Source organism: Triticum urartu, chromosome 3A, assembly GCF_056163025.1.
Source record: "Triticum urartu cultivar PI428250 chromosome 3A, HENAU_Tu73, whole genome shotgun sequence".
In the NCBI taxonomy this organism is placed as follows: domain Eukaryota; kingdom Viridiplantae; phylum Streptophyta; class Magnoliopsida; order Poales; family Poaceae; genus Triticum; species Triticum urartu.
In genome coordinates, this window is record NC_141875.1 from 58,635,429 (window position 1) to 58,657,345 (window position 21,917).

A 21,917-nucleotide genomic window follows, 5' to 3' on the forward strand; every position below is an offset into this window, starting at 1 on the left:
GAATCGCTACGAGTACGACTCCTTCATCCGCGTTCTTGCAACGCTTCCGCTTAGCGATCTACAAGGGTATGTAGATGCACTCTCCTTCCCCTCGTTGCTAGATTACTCCATAGATTGATCTTGGTGATGCGTAGAAAATTTTAAATTTGTGCTACGATCCCCAATAGTGACCTCCTCTTTTGTTCCTTGGCGTAGGGTCCAAGTATCCTGGATCACGTTCGGTGAGAAAATCACGTTCCCGAAGGTTTTATTCCGTTTGGACTCCGTTTGATATTCCGTTTCTTCGAAACACTGAAATAGGCAAAAAAACAGCAATTCTGGGCTGGGCCTCCGGTTAATAGGTTAGTCCCAAAAATAATATAAAAGTGGAAAATAAAGCCCAATATAGTCCAAAACAGTAGATAATATAGCATGGAGCAATCAAAAATTATAGATACATTGGAGACGTATCAGGCATCCCCAAGCTTAATTCCTTCTCGTCCTCGAGTAGGTAAATGATAAAAAGAGAATTTTTGATGCGGAGTGCTACTTGGCATAATTTCAATGCAAATCTTCTTAATTGTGATGTGAATATTCAGATTCGAAAGATTCAAGACAAAGGTTTATATTGACATAAAAATAATAATACTTCAAGCATACTAACAAAGCAATTATGTCTTCTCAAAATAACATGGCCAAAGAAAGTTATCCCTACAAAATCATATAGTCTGGCTATGCTCTATCTTCACCACACAAAGTATTTAAATCATGCACAACGCCGATGACAAGCCAAGCAATTGTTTCATACTCTAACTTTTTCAAAACTTTTTCAATCTTCACGCAATACATGAGCGTGAGCCATGGATATAGCACTATAGGTGGAATAGAATGGTGGTTGTGGAGAAGGCAAAAAGGAGAAGATAGTATCACATCAACTAGGCGTATCAACGGGCTATGGAGATGCCCATCAATAGATGTCAATGTGAGTGAGTAGGGATTGCCATGCAACGGATGCACTAGAGCTATAAGTATTATGAAAGCTCAAAAGGAAAACTAAGTGGGTGTGCATCCAACTTGCTTGCTCATGAAGACCTAGGGCAATTTGAGGAAGCCCATCATTGGAATATACAAGCCAAGTTCTATAATGTAAAATTCCCACTAGTATATGAAAGTGATAACATGAGAGACTCTCTACTATGAAGATCATGGTGCTACTTTGAAGCACAAGTGTGGTAAAAGGATAGTAACATTGTCCATTCTCTCTTTTTCTCTCATTTTTTATTTATATTTTTTTATTTGGGCCTTTTCTTCTTTTGTTTTTTTATGGCCTCTTTTTTTTATTTGGGCTTCTTTGGCCTCTTTTATTTATTTTTCGTCCGGAGTCTCATCCCGACTTATGGGGGAATCATAGTCTCCATAATCCTTTCCTCACTTGGGACAATGCTCTAGTAATGATGATCATCACACTTTTATTTTTCTTACAACTCAATAATTGCAACTTGATACCTAGAACAAAATATGACTCTATATGAATGCCTCCGGCGGTGTACCGGGGTATGCAATATGACAATGATGGAGTGTGTCATAATAAACGGAACGGTGGAAAGTTGCATGGCAATATATCTCGGAATGGCTATGGAAATGCCATAATAGGTAGGTACGGTGTCTGTTTTGAGGAAGGGTATATGGTAGGTGTATGATACCGGCGAAAAGTGCGCGGTATTAGAGAGGCTAGCAAAGGTGGAAGGGTGAGAGTGCGTATAATCCATGGACTCAACATTAGTCATAAAGAACTCATATACTTATTGCAAAAATCTATAAGTTATCAAATCAAAGTATTACGCGCATGCTCCTAGGGGGATAGATTGGTAGGAAAAAACCATCGCTCGTCCCCGACCGCCACTCATAAGGAAGACAATCAATAAATAAATCATGCTCCGACTTCATCACATAACGGTTCACCACACGTGCATGCTACGGGAATCACAAACCTTAACACAAGTATTCTTTAAATTCACAACTACTCAACTATCATGACTTTAATATTATCACCTCCATATCTCAAAACAATTATCATGCTTCAATCTTTTCTTAGTATTCAACACACTCAAAAGAAAGTTTCACAAATCTTGAATACCAAGCATATTATTATTAAGAAAATTACCATGCTATTAAGAGACTCTCAAAATAATTTAAGTGAAGCATGAGATATTAATAGTTTCTTTAAAACAAATCCACCACCGTGCTCTAAAAGATCTAAGTGAAGCACATAGAGCAAAATTATAACGCTCAAAAGATGTAAGTGAAGCACATAGAGTATTCTATCAAATTTTAATTCATGTATGGCTCTCTCAAAAGGTGTGTACAGCAAGGATGATTGTGGCATACTAAAACACAAAGACTCAAATAATACAAGACGCTCCAAGCAAAACACATATCATGTTGGTGAATAAAAATATAGCTCCAAGTAAATTACCGATGGAAGTGGACGAAAGAGGGGATGCCTTCCGGGGCATCCCCAAGCTTCGACTTTTTGGTGTCCTTGGATTATATTGGGGGTTCCATGGGCATCCCCAAGCTTAGGCTCTTGCCACTCCTTGTTCCATAATCCATCACAAAATTCACCCAAAACTTGAAAACTTCACAACACAAAACTTAAAGTAGAAAACTCGTGAGCTCCGTTAGCGAAAGAAAACAAAAGACCACTTCAAGGTACTGTAATGAAATAATTCTTTATTTATATTGGTGTTAAACCTACTGTATTCCAACTTCTCTATGGATTATAAACTATTTTACTAGCCATAGATTCATCAAAATAAGCAAACAACACACGAAAAACAGAATCTGTCAAAAACAGAACAGACTGTAGTAATCTGTAGCTAGCGCAAGATCTGGAACCCCAAAAATTCTAAAATAAATTTCTGGACGTGGGTAATTTATCTATTAATCATATTCAAAAAGAATTAACTAAATATCACTCTTCAAATAAAAATTACAGTAGTTCTCGTGAGCGCTAAAGTTTCTATTTTTTACAGCAAGTTCAACAAGACTTTCCCCAAGTCTTCCAACGGTTCTACTTGGCACAAACACTAATTAAACACAAAAAACACAACCAAAACAGAGGCTAGATAATTTATTTATTACTAAACAGGAGCAAAAATCAAGTAATAAAAATAAAATTGGGTTGCATCCCAACAAGCGCTATCGTTTAACGCCCCTAGCTAGGCATAAAAGCGAGGATAGATCTAGGTATTGCCATCTTTGGTAGGCAATCCATAAGTGGCTCTCATGATAGTTTCATATGGCAATTTTATTCTATTTCTTGGAAAGTGTTCCATGCCCTTTTTTAATGGAAATTGAAATCTAATATTCCCTTCCTTCATATCAATAATCGCACCAACCGTTCTAAGGAAAGGTCTACCAATAATAATAGGGCAAGAAGGATTGCAATCTATATCAAGAACAATGAAATCTACGGGCACATAATTCCTATTTGCAACAATAAGAACATCATTAATCCTTCCCATATGTTTCTTAATAGTGGAATCCGCAAGATGCAAGTTTAGAGAGCAATCATCAAAATTACGGAAATCTAGCAAAACACACAAAGTCTTGGGAATAGTAGAGACACTAGCACCCAAATCACACAAAGCATAAAACTCATGATCTTTAATTTTAATCTTAAGAGTTGGTTCCCACTCATCATAGAGTTTTCTAGGGATAGAAACTTCCAATTCAAGTTTTTCTTCATAAGATTGCATCAAGGCATCAACGATATGTTTAGTAAACGCTTTATTTTGACTATAAGCGTGAGGAGATTTTAGCACGGATTGCAACAAGGAAATACAATCAACTAAAGAGCAATTTTCATAATTAAATTCCTTGAAATCCAATATAGTGGGTTTAGCAACATCTAGGGTTTTCATTTCTTCAATCCCACTTTTATCAAATTTAGCATCAAGATCAAAAGATTCAGAATTATTGGAACGCCTTCTAGGTAAAGGTGGGTCATATTCAGTCCCATCATTATCAATATTCATATTTCAAAACAAAGATTTAATAGGGGACACATCAATAACTTTTAGATCTTCATCATTATTTTCATAGGAACTAGAAGAACACGCTTTAATAAAGGCATCTTTGGAAGCACGCATCCTCGCGGTTCTTTCCTTGCACTCATCAATGGAAATTCTCATGGCTTTGAGAGACTCATTGATATCATGCTTAGGAGGAATAGCTCTAAGCTTTAAAGAATCAACCTCAAGAGAAATTCTATCAACGTTCCTAGCCAAATCATCAATCTTAAGCAATTTTTCTTCAATCATAGCATTAAAATTCTTTTGCGAAGAAATAAATTCTTTAATATCAGATTCAAAATCAGAGGGCATCTTATTATAATTTCCATAAGAATTGTTGTAGGAATTACCATAATTATTAGAGGGATTACTAGGATATGGCCTAGGATTGAAATTTCCTCTATAAGCATTGTTACCAAAATTATTCCTACCCACAAAATTCACATCCATAGATTCATTGTTATTCTCAATCAAAGTAGACAAAGGCATATCGTTAGGATCAGAAGAAACACTCTTAGTAGCAAATAATTTCATAAGTTCATCCATCTTTCCACTCAAAATATTGATTTCTTCTATTGCATGCACTTTTTTACTAGAAGATCTTTCAGTATGCTATTGAGAATAATTAACCATAATATTATCTAGGAGTTTAGTAGCATATCCTAAAGTGATTTCCATAAAAGTGCCTCCCGCAGCCGAATCTAAAAGATTTCTAGAAGCAAAATTCAATCCGGCATAAAAATTTTGTATAATCATCCACAAAATCAAACCATGATTAGGGCAATTACGTATCATTAATTTCATTCTCTCCCAAGCTTGTGCAACATGTTCATGATCAAGTTTCTTAAAGTTCATTATATCGTTTCTAAGAGAGATGATCTTAGCGGGAGGAAAATACTTAGAGATAAAAGCATCTTTGCACTTGTTCCATGAATCAATACTATTTTTAGGCAAAGACGAAGACCAAGCTTTAGCACGATCTCTAAGCGAAAAAGGAAATAGCTTCAATTTAATGACATCATTATTGACATATTTTTTCTTTTGCATATCACATAAATCACCGAAGCTATTCAGATGAGTAGCGGCATCTTCACTAGGAAGGCCGGCAAATTGATCTTTCATAACAAGATTCAACAAAGCAGTATTAATTTCACAAGATTCAGCATCGGTAAGAGGAGAAATCGGAGTGCTAAGGAAATCATTATTATTGGTATTGGTGAAGTGTAACATCCCAAATTTTCAATTTGGAATGTTATACATTAGATCATCTATGCATATCATATTTTATTTTGCATTTTGGTTGATCCTAGAAATCCTAAGCAACTCAAGGACCCACGAAGAGAGTTGGGGGTTTCGTTATTTTCATATTTGAGTTTTCTCAAATTTTAAGAATAGGATCATTTAATTTTATTTATTTTATCATCAATTATTTCTATTACAAAAATATGAGAGATGGAATAAAATGACTTTCCCAAAATAAAGAAATATTGAGGATCAAATAATAAAATCAAATCAGGTTTTATTTCGGAGTTTTTCGGTGTTTTATTTGAATTTAGGAAAAATGTGTGTTTTTCAAAATTGCATTTAGGTCCCAAATAAATGTTCACTTTGTGCGGCTTGATTTTAGAAGCCCGTGAAAATTTATTTCGGAATTTTTGGAGTCCGTTTAGTATTTCTTTTTATTTTTCTTCTGCGCGTTAATAATAATAATAATAATAATAATAATAATAATAATGATAATGATAATAATAAACGAACCGACCTACGGGCCGTGTCCGGCTAGGACTCCGGCCCGAGGTGGCTTTATAAGCCGGCCCAGCCCCGGGGGAACCCTAGCCCCGAGCCGCCCCAGCCGCCCGACCCCACCGCCGCCGCCTGCCCCGCCGCGCCACTCGCCGCCCGCCGCCGCCGCCCACGCGCCGCCCCGCCCGCACGCTCGCCGAGGTTCGCCACCGCCTCGAAATCCGTGCCCGTTTTTTTTAGAAAACCGATCGGTTTTCCGTCGGGTTTTTTTTGGTTTTTTTAGATTCAGTTTTTTTAAAATAGATCAGTTTTTTCGGTTTATTTAAATATTGAGCGTTCGTCCGTTCGTTCTAGCGAACGTTCGTCATTTTTCTTTTTCTCGGATTAAATCCGCGATTTTTCTGATCGCGATTCCTGATCCGATTTTCGTTTTAGTATAACTTTTCGCTCGTTTATCGGAATCAGGCGATTCAAGCGCCTGGAGTTTCGTCTCAAAACCCTCTATCCGTTTAACCAACTTAAACAAGATTTAGCTACTGTAAAATTTTCCCTGGATCCAGATTAGTAGAACGAAGTTGTTTTCTTTCGCCGTTTGACTTTCGTTGCTTCGTTCGATTTGATTTTTTTGCCAACCGGAGTTCTTAAGTTGAACCTTCTGGTTAGATCTCTTATTTGAGTTTTACCTGTGCATTAGATGAGTACTTATTATATGCTTGTTTGTTTGTCTGTGATAGAATACCCAGAGTGCGCCGCTTGTTACTTCGAATCGCTAGGTTTCCCGGATCATCAGCAAGGCAAGTAACACTTTGATCATACCTTTCCTACTACCCAGTTTTATTGCATTAGATCAATCCTCACACATTGCATGATTAGGATCTAATTAAATTGTGGGATGGGAAGTAGTTGAGGTAGTACCTATTACCTGTTTATTATCAAACCTTTGGGAGTTACTTCTACGTTTGTTTATTATGCCATGCTATGCTAGTAGACGTGGATTGGGTGAGTGATATCCATGACAGATGTGAATTTGGTTAATTAATGGTTTATCTAAGGTGGCAACTTAAACACACATCTGGGTGGATTGAGGCACCTGGGTATTCCAGGACTTGCCTGTTTTCTTTTGGACCGCCACCCAGGCTCAAAGGGATCATGAGATTATTCATGCTAGAAACTTCCGTGTGCGGCCACAAGCTATTATGGGCTCTAGCATAGTTGACTAAGTCGTACGAACTCTTACAGTGGTAGACTAGCAGATGTAGGGGATATAGGTGGTACGGTCTACCCGATCGTAAGGTGCTAGCGCTTCTGAAAGACTATGTCTCGGTCATCCGTCTTCTCAAACACGTTGTAGTGCGAGAAACCAAACGGAGGCGATCGAGTCTTGTGGAGAAAAGTGCGCAAACCTCTGCAAAGTGTAATAAACTAATCATGATTAGCCGTGTCCCCGGTTATGGACATCTTGAGTATCTAGTACCTGGATTTTCATGTGAATCTCAACATGCTACTCTAAATTAATTTTGTTGGGTTTTGTTTAATGATGATGCTTAATTGGGATTGAGAATGTTGTCAACCATTCTCAATGTTTAACAACTACCATGATAGATAAATAAACTTTATTCCTTTGAAGTAGGGAAAAATTGGCTTTACGCAAAACTGTAACCATAGAGCTTTCCACCAGCCAAATATGCATATAGTATAGCTGTTTCATTCCATTACTCTCTATGTGTTACATTGCCAGCATATTCCATGTGCTGACCCATTTCGGGCTGCAACGTTAATGTTGCAAACTTTTCAGACGATGATTAAGGAGTTTTTAGGTCGTGGTTCTATACTCAGTGATGCCGTTGGAGTTGATGGACTCACTTATCTTCCAAGCCTTCCGCTGTTATCGTATTTAGATGGCCTTAAGCCATATTTATTGTAATAAGTTCTCTTTTGAGACACTCGATGTAATAAGTGTGTGATTGCTACTCTGTTATAAATCCTCCGAGTACTGTGTGGTGTCAGCATTACTGATCCAGGGATGACACCGGAGCACAGAGATCAGACTGTTTGAGGTCTGGTCGCTACATGAAGTCACACAATTTGGTAGTATCTTGAGCCATCGCAACAGACAAGCAATCTAGCACACGAGCAAACAAAAGCAAACGGGCAAAAAGAGGTAAATAGAGAGGGAGGATAGAGAGAGAGGGCGAATAAAACGACAAGGGTGAATTGGGGGGGAGGAAAACGAGAGGCAAATGGCAAATAATGTAATGCGAGAGATAGGGATTGTGATGGGTACTTGGTATGTTGACTTTTTGCGTAGACTCCCCGGCAACGGCGCCAGAAATTCTTCTTGCTACCTCTTGAGCTTGCATTAGATTTCCCCGAAGAGGAAAGGATGATGCAGTAGAGTAGCATAAGTATTTCCCTCAGTTTTTGGGAACCAAGGTATCAATCCAGTAGGAGGCTATGCTCAAGTCCCTCGTACCTGCACAAAACGATAGCTACTCACAACCAACGCGATTAGGGGTTGTCAATCCCTTCACGGTCACTTACGAGAGTGAGATCTGATATATATAATATTTTTGGTATAAAGATGCAAAGTAAAAAAGTAAAAACAAAGCAATATTAAAGTGATGGAGATTGATATGATGAGAATAGACCCGGGGGCCGTAGGTTTCACTAGTGGCTTCTCTCAAGAGCATAAGTATTCTACGGTGGGTGAACAAATTACTGTTGAGCAATTGACAGAATTGAGCATAGTTATGAGAATATCTAGGTATGATCATGTATGTAGGCATCATGTCCGTGACAAGTAGATCGAAACGATTCTGCATCTACTACTATTACTCCACTCATCGACCGCTATCCAACATGCATCTAGAGTATTAAGTTAAAAACAGAGTAATGCCTTAAGCAAGATGACATGATGTAGAGAGATAAATTCATGCAATATGAAATAAACCCCATATTGTTATCCTCGATGGCAACGATGCAATACGTGCCTTGCTGCCCCTTCTGTCACTGGGAAAGGACACCGCAAGATCGAACCCAAAGCTAAGCACTTCTCCCATGGCAAGAACTACCAATCTAGTTGGCCAAACCAAACGGATAATTCGAAGAGACTTGCAAAGATAACCAATCATACATAAAAGAATCCAGAGAAGATTCAAATATTATTCATAGATAGACTTGATCATAAACCCACAATTCATCGGTCTCAACAAACACACCGCAAAAAGAAGATTACATCGAATAGATCTCCACAAGAGAGGGGGAGAACTTTGTATTGAGATTCAAAGAGAGAGAGAAGAAGCCATCTAGCTACTAACTATGGACCCGAAGGTCTAAGGTAAACTACTCACACATCATCGGAGAGGCTATGATGATGTAGAAGCCCTCCGTGATGACAGCCCTCCTCCGGTGGAGCTCCGGAACAGGCCCCAAGATGGGATCTCATGGATACAGAAAGTTGCGGCGGTGGAATTAGGTTTTTGGCTCCGTATCTGTTCATTTGGGGGTACGTAGGTATATATAGGAGGAAGAAGTACGTCGATGGAGCATCGAGGGGCCCACGAGGCAGGGGGCGCGCCCTAGGGGAGCGCCCCCCACCCTCGTGACCTCCTCTTTTGTTCCTTGGCGTAGGGTCCAAGTCTCCTGGATCACGTTCGGTGAGAAAATCACGTTCCCGAAGGTTTTATTCCGTTTGGACTCCGTTTGATATTCTGTTTCTTCGAAACACTGAAATAGGCAAAAAAACAGCAATTCTGGGCTAGGCCTCCGGTTAATAGGTTAGTCCCAAAAATAATATAAAAGTGGAAAATAAAGCCCAATATAGTCCAAAACAGTAGATAATATAGCATGGAGCAATCAAAAATTATCGATACGTTGGAGACGTATCAACCCACAAGTATAGGGGATCGCAACAGCTTTCGAGGGTAGAGGATTCAACCCAAATTTATTGATTCGACACAAGGGGAGCCAAAGAATATTCTCAAGGATTAGCAGCTGAGTTGTCAATTCAACCACACCTGGAAACTTAGTATCTGCAGCAAAGTGTTTAGTAGCAAGTAATATGATAGTGATGGTAACGGTAACAAAAGAGTAACGAAAGCAAAGTAATGTTTTGGGTATTTTGTAGTGATTGTAACAATAGCAACGGGAAAGTAAATAAGCGTAAACCAATATATGGAAAGCTCGTAGGCATTGGATCAATGATGGATAATTATGCCGGATGTGGTTCATCATGTAACAGTCATAACATAGGGTGACACAGAACTAGCTCCAATTCGTCAATGTAATGTTGGCATGTATTCCGAATATAGTCATACGTGCTTATGGAAAAGAACTTGCATGACATCTTTAGTCCTACCCTCCCATGCCAGCGGGGTCCTAATGGAAACTAAGGGATGTTAAGGCCTCCTTTTAATAGAGAACCAGAACAAAGCATTAGCACATAGTGAATACATGAACTCCTCAAACTACGATCATCATCGGTAAGTATCCCGATTATTGTCACTTCGGGGTTAACGGATCATAACACATAATAGGTTACTATAGACTTGCAAGATAGGATCAAGAAATCTCATATATTGATGAAAACATAATAGGTTCAGATCTGAAATCATGGCACTCGGGCCCTAGTGACAAGCATTAAGCATAGCAAAGTCATAGCAACATCAATCTTAGAACATAGTGGATACTAGGGATCAAACCCTAACAAAACTAACTCGATTACATGATAAATCTCATCCAACCCATCACCGTCCAGCAAGTCTACGATGGAATTACTCACGCACGGCGGTGAGCATCATGAAATTGGTGATGGAGGATGGTTGATGATGACGACGGCGATGAATCCCCCTCTCCGGAGCCCCGAACGGACTCCGGATCAGCCCTCCCGAGAGGTTTTAGGGCTTGGCGGCGGCTCCGTATCGTAAAACGCGATGAAATCTTCTCTCTTATTTTTCTCTCCCCGAAAGCAAATATAGAGAGTTGGAGTTGGAGTCGGGAGGTCTCCAGGGGACCCACGAGGTAGGGGGCGCGCCCTAGGGGGGGGCGCCCCCCACCCTCGTGGAAAGGGTGTGGGCCCCCTGGTCTTCATATTTGGCAAGGATTTTTTATTATTTATTGTAAGATATTCCGTGGAGTTTCAGGTCATTCCGAGAACTTTTGTTTTCTGCATGTAAAACAACATCATGGCAATTCTGCTGAAAACAGCGTCAGTCCGGGTTAGTTTCGTTCAAATCATATAAGTTAGAGTCCAAAACAAGGGCAAAAGTATTTGGAAAAGTAGAGACGACAGAGACGTATCAGGGGCCGGGGCACGACCCACGAGGTTAATCGCTGCCATAATCCCCACCTACAATCCCTACCGATCTAGGGTTAGCGCGGTGCTCACGGGAAGCACACCACCGCCGCCATCTCTGGCCCCTACTTCACCATGGCCGGCGCTGGAACGAGCTCTTCTACACCAGGTAAAGGTAGGACTATCGGATCAATCTGACCTACCCGATCCACGAGGTCTATCACGCCCTGCATGGAATCTTGGTGTTGGCCCTGTGCGTCTACATGACTGTAAAATTCGTTAACTCTCTTCGAACAGAGGTTGTTCTGAGTTATGGTTCAGCTGGAGCATAGGTCCAGGCCGCATGATTCGAAGATATTCACCTACATACGTGCCACATTAATTTATACAGCCCAATGCAATTAGAATAGAAGGTGTTAAAAGTCGTGTTCTGATCCCGAGATCAAATGCACCTTGATGAACAGTAAAATGTAAAAATATTTGAACAAATCTGATTTTTTTTGATAAACTTTGGCAAATATTTTGTATGCTAACCAAATTTCAGCACAAAATGACATTCGTGGAAGTCATGGAAAAAAATACAAAATCAGTACTCCAAAATGTGTTCAAAACTAGCATTTCTGGAGCATCGATTTTGTTCTTTTGCCACGACTTTACCAATGTCATTTCATGCTGAAATTTTGCAAGCATACAAAATAGTTAAGTTTACCACAAAACAAATTCAGAATTTTTTATTTTTTTTACTCTTTTTGCTATTTTACTGTTCATCAAGGTGCATTTGAGCTCAGGAGTAGATACCCCACGTCCGTCTACTTGAAATTTATAAAGAAAAAGTAAAACTCAATGAGACAGCAAATAATATAGGACTCCTTATTGATACAGTGCTCTTCTAGTCTACCTCATGATAGCACGACAATTTTGTCCTCTGTTTCAACACCAACAGTTCTCAATGTGACTAGCTTTTGATGAAACTCCATCACCTAAGTACAACCGGGTGATACTCTAATGAAACAACCAATAACATTATACTACATATGTAAGCATGACACATGATACATTACCTCAGAAGGGTCTTCTAGTGAATAAAAGGATTGAGTGAACTTGGGCTCCCTTGTGACCATAATGCAAAATCTGTAGCCTTCTCATGGAGCATATCATTTTAGGATAAATTGTTATTACTAGAAGTTTAAGAATATGAAAGAATTTTATATGATTTCCTTTGGATTTCTCCTGTCAAGCGTTCTCGTCAGTCGTATCGTCCCCATTGTAGATGGCTAGAACCGGCCGGCAGCTGTCCATCTTGAGATGTTGATGTAGATATCAAAATAGTTGACCCAATTGCAAATATACTTAATAGACACCAAATATTGACATAATAATTGATGTTTCTAACTCGCAAATGAATTATATGGAGCTGATTTATTGGTATAATAGGTATAATGGCTATAATAGAGTAAAGCAAGTAATTTCACACCTATACATTGCATACCATAAAGGCCATTACAAGGATATAAACATAAAAATGTAACTTTCATTAGCAAATAAGGTCTTAATACACCATATAAATGTGATTATTCAATGAGAGGGGAGGGGGGCATAGGCCCCCTACCCTAACATAAGATGGTGGAGTGGGGCTCCTCCCCCATCCTAACTTAACTAGTCGATCATGGTTGGCAGAGTCGGATAAAGCATCACAAAGTTTTTCTTTCATAAGTTACCCAACAAATAATTAAGAAATATGGGTTGAAGAATCAACATCAATTTTTGTAGGAGCCGATCTAAAAAGCTTACTTTAGTGCCCAAATTTTTAGTGCACCATGATTTGTATCAAACTTCAATTCTATTGGCAAGAGATGTAAGAAAAAACTAATGTGATGGATAAACTGTAAGAATCTTACCTCACAAGCAAGCAATGTGTGCTTCAATCTTGGAGCACCAAGGGCTTTTTCATCACTGTTCCGACTCTTAGTTCTTGGTTCGTGTCCTACAGTTTAAAATAAATCCATGTTATTTCAAACACGCTTTAAAACTATCTCAGCGGACTGCTAATAGACTACATCATCGAGGTTCTATATAGTGTCAAATTGTGTGCTGAAGAATAAATCATCAAATGAATGGCATATGGTAGAAAACAGCCTAGGAGATCAAATTAAATAATAAGTGAAGAGAACAATATTCTTGAAGCGGATTATTACATCAGGAGTGAGGCTAACTTTGTCTTGAAATCCTCGAGATGCTGATACAAGTAAAAGCATACAAATTATGGATCTGCTATGGTCAAGTTGAAAGGATAAACGCTATAGTGATTGTTGCACATTAATTATTCTATCATGTCCATTTTTTAATTTTGAGAAGACGTTTGTTACTGTTTTTTATATTATCTCTGTTTGTTTTGGATAAAAATTACGTAAACTTCACAAAAAATACCTTTGTACTTGCTTCCAATGGTTCAACTATCTACTTTTGGTTAGACACTTGGCTACAACATTCCGCCCTAGCAGAAGCCTTCCCGAACCTTATTACACACTCCACAAACTAACATTCAGAGTGGCTCATATCTTGCAACTTGGCTTAGAATCTAATCTATGAAACAACTAGATTTTTATTTTAATTGCAGACAACTAGAATTTGGTGTGTTAATGTCTATGTTGCAGGATTTTCAACCCTCTAACGGGTTGGATTAACACTTCCCCGGCAGGGGAGAGATCTTCTACTCCAAACAAGCTTATAGCTAGCCTTTTGATGCAAGGAGACGAAGATCATATGAATGCTAGCACTATATGAAGATGGAGTAGCAAGGTTAAACTCCCAGGCCAGCCTTGCACATAAGAAAATCTTCAACAAGTCTTGTTGCCTAAGGTGTGGCGATGATCTCAAAGATTTGAAGCATATATCCATCATGTGCCCTCTCGCGTATAGAGTCCGGGTTTCGACATTGAGGGTATGTGGGAACGCGGGCCTCCCGAGAACTAGAGCTCTGTTTGGCCCCTCAAAACGTAGAAATAGGAAAAACACGTGAATAGAGATGTCGTTTATCCTGGAAGACTATAGGAACTAAAACCACACAAAACCGAAAAACTAACATTTAGGTGCCACACATGAAAAGCACATAAATTGTAGACAGCAAAAGAAGAAAGCATGAGATAAGACATCAAGTTTGGTTCCCTTCAAAATTCCAATGGAATAACCGATTACATAGGTTTCAAGTGAGTGTAGGATAGTATTCCTTTGTTCCAAACGGCAATGAAATACGAGTAGTTCCTATAGGAATCATATCCTCCAAAATTCCTGCATTTTTCTTTTCTTCCCGATGGGGCCTTAAGCCTAAAGAAAGATCAAACCGGCGCATGATCGAGGGACGCAACTTCGATGCCGTAAAGACACCTGCCTTTGGGTCACTGACATGTGGGACAACCATCTGTTGGCCCCACATGTCATAGAGGCATGTGCCTTAAGGCATCGAAACGCAGTCCATGATGGAGTGGCAGGTGAGGAAAAAACCAGGCATTTTTGTAAAGATTGACCCATGATTACATCCAATTCGTACTAAAAAGGCAGAGCATTCCATGGTTATTCCTCCATACTCTGCATCCCCATCTGAGTCGCATTCTAGGCAGCTTTTTCTCTCCCAACTCTCTCTAGAAGCAGCAGAAACGATCCAGTCGACACACTTGAACCAACCATGCACGCTCACCTACCTCTACCTGGAATAACATCACAAAGTACACCAGTAGTTAAGCAACAAAACCTAATGCCATTGGACGGAAACAAGCAGACAGACAGACTATAAGACGCACGTCGAGGCAGACAGACATCGCAGAAGAAGAAGCAGAGCTTGACAGAGCTGAGCAGAGCGAGAGAGAGAGAGAGAGAGACAAACGCATAGACAGCAATGGGGTTCGGCGTGGTGTCCCTCCTCAACGCGGTGTTCCGCCGGGCCTTCACCTCGGCCGGCCTCCGGCCCAGCTCCGTCGCCGTCGACGCCGACACCACGCTCCACTTCTGGGCCCACCCCTCCCTCCTCTCCTCCCCCGACGCCGAGTCCAAGCAGCGGCAGCAGCTGCGGGGGCGGCGGCCGGTGGTGGTGCTGATCCACGGCTTCGGGCCGGACCCGACGTGGCAGTGGGCGGCGCAGGTGGGCCCGCTGTCCAAGCACTTCGACCTCGTCGTGCCCACGCTGCTCTTCTTCGGCGCGTCCACCACGCGGGCCCCGGGCCGCTCCGACGCGTTCCAGGCCGCCGCCATCGCCAAGCTCCTCGCCAGCGACCGCCTCGGCGGCGTCGGCGAGGAGGGGCGCGTCGTGCACCTCGTGGGCACCAGCTACGGCGGGCTGGTGGCGTACCACCTGGCGCGGGCGCTGCAGCAGGGCGGGGGAGCCGGAGCGTGGACGGTGGGGAAGGTGGCGGTGTGCAGCTCGGACCTGGCCAAGGGGCCCGAGGACGACCGGGCGCTGGCGGCCAAGGGCGGCGTGGCGGACGTGACGGAGCTGATGGTGCCGGCGGACACCAAGGCGCTGCGGCGGCTGATGGACATCTGCGCGCACGGCCCGCCCAAGTACCTCCCCGAGTGCCTCGCCCGCGACCTCCTCCGGGTACGTACTCCCTCCCACGTCACACTGAGGCCATGCATACGATGGGTGCGGTGCGACGTCGATTGAAAAGGTCGTTGCAGTGTGCATCATTCGCCGCCATGATTAAAAAGCTACGAAAATGATGGATCGCACCAGCGATTTGGTGGCGAATCACGTCTGCCACCGACCGGTCAGTTGGTGGAGAATGTGTGTGTGTGACACCGCAAGCATGCATGTAGCCACAATTTTTAAAATTAAGTTAGAGTAGTATAAGAGCGTTTTTTATACTAGTGTAGCGTCAGAAACGTTCTTATATTTTGGGACGGAGGAAGTAGATTGCAACTAATTGATTAAAATTAACCAAAGTACATACGCTTTTACTGTGCAGAAGTGTTTCGCGGTCCAGAGAGAGGGGAAGATCGAGCTGATCAAGGGGATCGCCTCCGGGCACGGCTTCCAGATCACTCCTCTCCCCCAGGAGGTGCTGATCGTGTGGGGCGAGTTCGACCAGATCTTCCCGGTGGCCAAGGCGCACAAGGTGAAGGAGAAGCTCGGGGAGAAGGCGACGGTGAGGATCATCCCCGACACGGGCCACCTGCCGCAGCAGGAGGACTCCAAGCTCTTCAACCAGATCCTCCTCGACTTCCTGCTGCCTCCGCCTTCCTCCTCCAATGGCGCCGCCGCCGCCAAGTAGCTAGCTAGATAGGCCGTCGCTTGGTTGATATGGTGCAGGTTTTGAGAGAGAATCAACCCGGTCGGCTTGGGTGTGGGTGGTGTAATATAAGTGGCAGCAGTGGGCGTACAAGGAAGAAGATGTTGTTTTGTTTCATGCAAGCATCGTGTTCTTCTGGTTCATATACGATGATTGATACGAGACTCTACGTTTGTTTTACTTTGAAAAATGAGAGGATCAGTACGTATTGACGGTTTGAGTGCCACACGTATATCGGCCGGCATTTGGTCTTCTCTCGTGTACGGACATTTCATGTCGAGTTCTTCATGCGTTGGAGCACACGTCATCTCGAACATACATTGCACGTTGGCCGTAGTTAAGTAAAGCTTAGGTATGGCGTAAAAATGTTATCCGTTATTTATCTACTAATGAGTAACATTAGGTATTAAATCCACATCAAATGGGTCCATAGTTCAGTGGTAGAGCAATTGACTGCAGATCAATAGGTCACCGGTTCGAACCTGGTTGGGCCCTCATGTTGTTGTATTTCTTTGTTTTTCTTTTCGGATGTCACTTCTTGAAAAGAACATTTTTTTTACATCACTTCTTGAAAAAGAACATGATATACTCTTTTTTTGTTTTTCTTCTCATATGTCACTTCTTGAAAAGAACATGATATACTCATGTGGTCCTCTCATACGAAAACTCCCTTGGGTCCGTAATATCAATTGGAAAACATGAGTGCTTTTCGTTCGTTTACTTCAAAAAGGACATGTTATTTTTTGATGTAGCTTCTTCAGGAAGACATGGGATTTTTCATAATATTTTCAAGGTTGCCGAAGCAACGAGTAAACTTAAAATCGGTAAAAAGAAATCTGCGTGTGAGACTTGTATGTCATTGGCTATAACATTTTCTTCCCGGCCCAACTCCCCACCCACACAAAGCATGCATGAATTTAGCACAGACGATTTCATTCATGGATGATTTCCCGGCCCAAGCAGTTTATTTCATAGTTAGGGACGGAAAATTGATCACACTACGACTTAGTATATATAGAACATTAAAACTTGAACTAAACCTATAACTAAACTAGTTGTTGAAACGATAACGACGGTTGGGCCCTCATGTTATTGTATTTTCTTTGTTTTTGTTTTCGGATGTCACTTCTTGAAAAGAGCATTTTTTTACATCACTTCTTGAAAAGAACATGATATACTCATGTGGTCCTCTCGTACGAAAACTCCCTTAGGTCCATAATATCCATTGGAAAACATGAGTACTTCTTGTTCGTTTACTTCAAAAAGGACATGATATTTTTTTGATGTACCTTCTTCAGGAAGACATGGGATTTTTCATAATATTTTCAAGGTTGCCGAAGCAACGAGTAAACTTAAAATCGGTAAAAAGAAATCTGCGTGTGAGACTTGTATGTCATTGGCTATAACATTTTCTTCCCGGCCCAACTCCCCACCCACACAAAGCATGCATGAATTTAGCACAGACGATTTCATTCATGGATGATTTCCCGGCCCAAGCAGTTTATTTCATAGTTAGGGACGGAAAATTGGTCACACTACGACTTAGTATATATAGAACATTAAAACTTGAACTAAACCTATAACTAAACTAGTTGTTGAAACGATAACGACGGTTGGGCCCTCATGTTATTGTATTTTCTTTGTTTTTGTTTTCGGATGTCACTTCTTGAAAAGAGCATTTTTTTTACATCACTTCTTGAAAAGAACATGATATACTCATGTGGTCCTCTGGTACGAAAACTCCCTTGGGTCCGTAATATCCATTGGAAAACATGAGTACTTCTTGTTCGTTTACTTCAAAAAGGACATGATATTTTTTTGATGTAGCTTCTTCAGGAAGACATTGGATTTTTCATAATATTTTCAAGGTTGCCGAAGCAACGAGTAGACTTAAAATCGGTAAAAAGAAATCTGCGTGTGAGACTCATATGTCATTGGCTATAACATTTTCTTCCCGGCCCAACTCCCCACCCACACAAAGCATGCATGAATTTAGCACAGACGATTTCATTTATGGACGATTTCCCGACCCAAGCAGTTTATTTCATAGTTAGGGGCGGAAAATTGGTCACACTACGACTTAGTATATATAGAACATTAAAACTTGAACTAAACCTATAACTAAACTAGTTGTTGAAACGATAACGATGGTGGGGCTTGTCGATGCTGGATGATGCAGCATTGGGCCGGGAAAACTCCCTTCTAGTCTTCTCATAGGAAAACTTCCTTCTAAATTAGTTGTTGAAACGATAACTGCGGTGGTACTTATCATGTTGGACGATGTGGCATTGGCCGCCTCAATCTCACAAAAAATGAGCCAAAGTGACCTCGTCCCACACCAGAATTGCAAGGGCGACGACATTGTGGGCCACGATTGAGCGGAAACAGGGCAGGGCGGCCTCATCCCATTTCGTCCATGTCATTCCCGGTGTTGGGAGTGGGCGTGCGGTCCCAAAGCCAGTGGTCCCTCTCAGCATCCATCTTCCCAACAGCCACCAAGGCACGGTCGAATTCGGCCCATCGAGCAGCCTAGTCGTACACCTGCTCTTGCTGCTCCTGCTTCATGTCGGTGGCAATGGGATTGTGATGAGCCATTGAGGAGAACTGAGTGGTGCAGGGAGAGGCATCGTATAGCCGGCGGGCGGCGGGAACGGGTGTCATTAATGGGTAGTTGGGGAGATGGTAGGCAGAGAGCGGTTGTTAAAGGTCGCATTTACAGGTGAAAAACATAGCCATGACATTGGTACGGGCATGAAAGGGAGGGGAAGAACGATATGAAAGTTCCTTTCCTCGTGGCCGGTTGGGTTTGAAGCTTCCTCCATATCAGCACTCCTAACTAACAAATTTGAAGATTTGCAGGCTCGATTTGCAACGACCTCCAAAAATTACGAAGGTTGGCGCCGGTATTGTGACTTTGCTAGACATATTTTCTGAGCTCTTGGTTGGTCGTTTGCGATGTAGTTGGAGTGACTTGCTCAGGAGAGGACGATGTTGACACCTTGCAGGCATCCTCGACAATGTTTCTCTTTTCGGTGATGTGTCTTGTTGGTAGCCAGGTCAGCCAGAATGCCCTATCTTGTGGACACGATGTAATGATTTTCCACAAATTAACCGAGCAAACTCTCTTTCTTTTTTTAATAATAAACCGAGATCATCTAGAGCAGATTTCAAAACAGAAAAGTGTACACACAGAAGATAGCTAATATGTCTTTAATTAAAAAATTAATCAAATTGGGTCCATAGCTCAGTGGTAGAGCAATTGACTGCAGATCAATAGATCACTGGTTCAAACCCGGTTGGGCCCTCACGGTGTTGCATTATTTTTGTTTTTCTGGTCCGTGATATCCATTGGAAAACATGAGTACTTTTTTTTTGCGGGGATGAGTACTTCAAAATGGACATGATATTTTTTTTTTATGTAGCTTCTTCAGGAAGACATGGGATTTCTCACAATATTTTCAAGGTTGCGGAAGCAACGAGTTAACTTAAAATGGGTAAAAAGAAATATGTGTGTGAGACTCGTATGTCATTGGCTATAACATGATATACTCTTTTTTTTTGTTTTTTGTTTTCAGATGTCACTTCTTAAAACGAACATTTTTTTACATCAGTTCTTGAAAAGAACATGATATACTCATGTAGTCCTCTCGTAGGAAAACTCCCTTGGGTCCGTACTATCCATCGGAAAACATGAGTACTTTTCGTTCGTTTACTTCAAAATGGACATGATATTTTTTTGATGTAGCTTCTTCAGGAAGACATGGAATTTTTCACAATATTTTCAAGGTTGCCGAAGCAACGAGTTAACTTCAAATCGGTAAAAAGAAATCTGCGTGTGAGACTCGTATGTCATTGGCTATAACATTATCTTCCCGGCTCAACTCCCCACTCACACAAAGCATGCATGAATTTAGCACAGACGATTTCATTCATGGACGATTTCCTGCTCAAGAAGTTTATTTCATAGTTAGGGGCAGAAAATTGGTCACACTACGAACTTAGTATATATAGAACATTAAAACTTGAACTAAACCTATAACTAAACTAGTTGTTGAAACGATAACTATGGCGGGAGTTGTCCATGCTGGACGATGCGACATTGGGCCGGGAAAACTCCCTTGTGGTCTTCTCATAGGAAAACTCCCTTCTAAATTAGTTGTTGAAACGATAACTGTGGTGGTACTTATCATGTTGGACGATATGGCATTGGCCGCCTCAATCTCACGAAAAATGAGCCAAAGTGACCTCGTCCCACACCATAATTGCAAGGGCGACGACATTGTGGGCCACGATTGAGCGGAAACAGGGCAGGGCGGCCTCATCCCATTTCGTCCATGCGTCATTCCCGGTGTTGGGAGTGGGCGTGCGGTCCCAAAGCCAGTGGTCCCTCTCAGCATCCATCTTCCCCACAGCCACCAAGGCACGGTCGAATTCGGCCCATCGAGCAGCCTAGTCGTACACCTGCGCTTGTTGCTCCTGCTTGATGTCGGTGGCAATGGGATTGCGATGAGCCATTGAGAAGAATGGAGTGATGGAGGGAGAGGCATCGTATAGCCGACGGGAGGCGGGAACGGGGGTTATTAATGGGTAGTTGGGGAGACGGTAGGCAGAGAGAGGTTGTTAAAGGGCGCATTTACAGGTGAAAAACATAGCCACGACATTGGTACGGGCATGAAAAGGAGGGGAAGAACGGTATGAAAGTTCCCTTCCTCTTGGCTGGTTGGGTTTGGAGCTTCCTCCATATCAGCACTCCTGACCAACAAATTTGAAGATTTGCGGGCTCGATTTGCAATGACCTCCAAAAATTACGAAGGTTGGTGCCGGTATTGTGACTTTGCTAGACATATTTCCTGGGCTCTTGGTTGGTCGTCTGCGATGTAGTCGGAGTGACTTACTCAGGAGAGGTGACGACGTTGACACCTTGCAGGCATCCTCGACAATGTTTCTCTTTTCGGTGATGTGTCTTGTTGGTAGCCAGGTCAACCAGAATGCCCTATCTTGTAGGCACGATGTAATGATTTTCCACAAATTAACCGAGCAAACTCTCTTTCTTTTTTAATAATAAACCGAGATCCTCTAGAGCAGATTTCAAAATAGAAAAGTGCACACACACAAGATAGCTAATATGTCTTTAATTAAAAAAATTAATCAAATTGGGTCCATAGCTCAGTGGTAGAGCAATTGACTGCAGATCAATAGGTCACCGGTTCAAACCCGGTTGGGCCCTCCCTAATTTCAATTTTATTTTTGTCACATAAACATTATATGGTCACGTGGTACCTTTTTTAGAATACAGGAGTATATTTTATTTTTCATTTAAACTGGAATTCAAGATGCATATCGAAACGCGCTTAATTTTTTTTTAAAACTACTTCAAATAAACATTATATGGTCATGTGCTATTCTTTTCGTAGAATACATCTTGTTTTCTATTTTTTTAAGTTTCACTTCAAAATGCATCTGAAACGCGCTTAATTCATTATTAGAAATCCGGTCAATTACAGCACAAGCAACGTGAGTTCAGTCCAAACTAAATACTAGACT

The 21,917-nt window shown here is 41.5% G+C and overlaps 1 protein-coding gene and 3 non-coding genes across 4 annotated transcripts; all 4 read left to right on the forward strand.

The window, feature by feature from the left end:
- Window positions 1-14,841: 14,841 nt before the first annotated feature.
- Window positions 14,842-16,574, forward strand: LOC125542783 (uncharacterized). The gene is made up of 2 exons (XM_048705956.2): window positions 14,842-15,682; window positions 16,050-16,574. The coding sequence occupies exons 1-2, from the start codon at window positions 14,984-14,986 to the stop codon at window positions 16,353-16,355; spliced, it is 1,005 nt and encodes a 334-aa protein (XP_048561913.1). The 5' UTR covers window positions 14,842-14,983; the 3' UTR covers window positions 16,356-16,574.
- A 222-nt stretch (window positions 16,575-16,796) lies between these two features.
- Window positions 16,797-16,868, forward strand: TRNAC-GCA (transfer RNA cysteine (anticodon GCA)). Its single transcript has one exon. It is a non-coding gene; the product is annotated as a tRNA-Cys (tRNA).
- Window positions 16,869-19,606: 2,738 nt separating this feature from the next.
- Window positions 19,607-19,678, forward strand: TRNAC-GCA (transfer RNA cysteine (anticodon GCA)). Its single transcript has one exon. It is a non-coding gene; the product is annotated as a tRNA-Cys (tRNA).
- A 1,850-nt stretch (window positions 19,679-21,528) lies between these two features.
- Window positions 21,529-21,600, forward strand: TRNAC-GCA (transfer RNA cysteine (anticodon GCA)). Its single transcript has one exon. It is a non-coding gene; the product is annotated as a tRNA-Cys (tRNA).
- The last annotated feature ends 317 nt before the right edge of the window (window positions 21,601-21,917 follow it).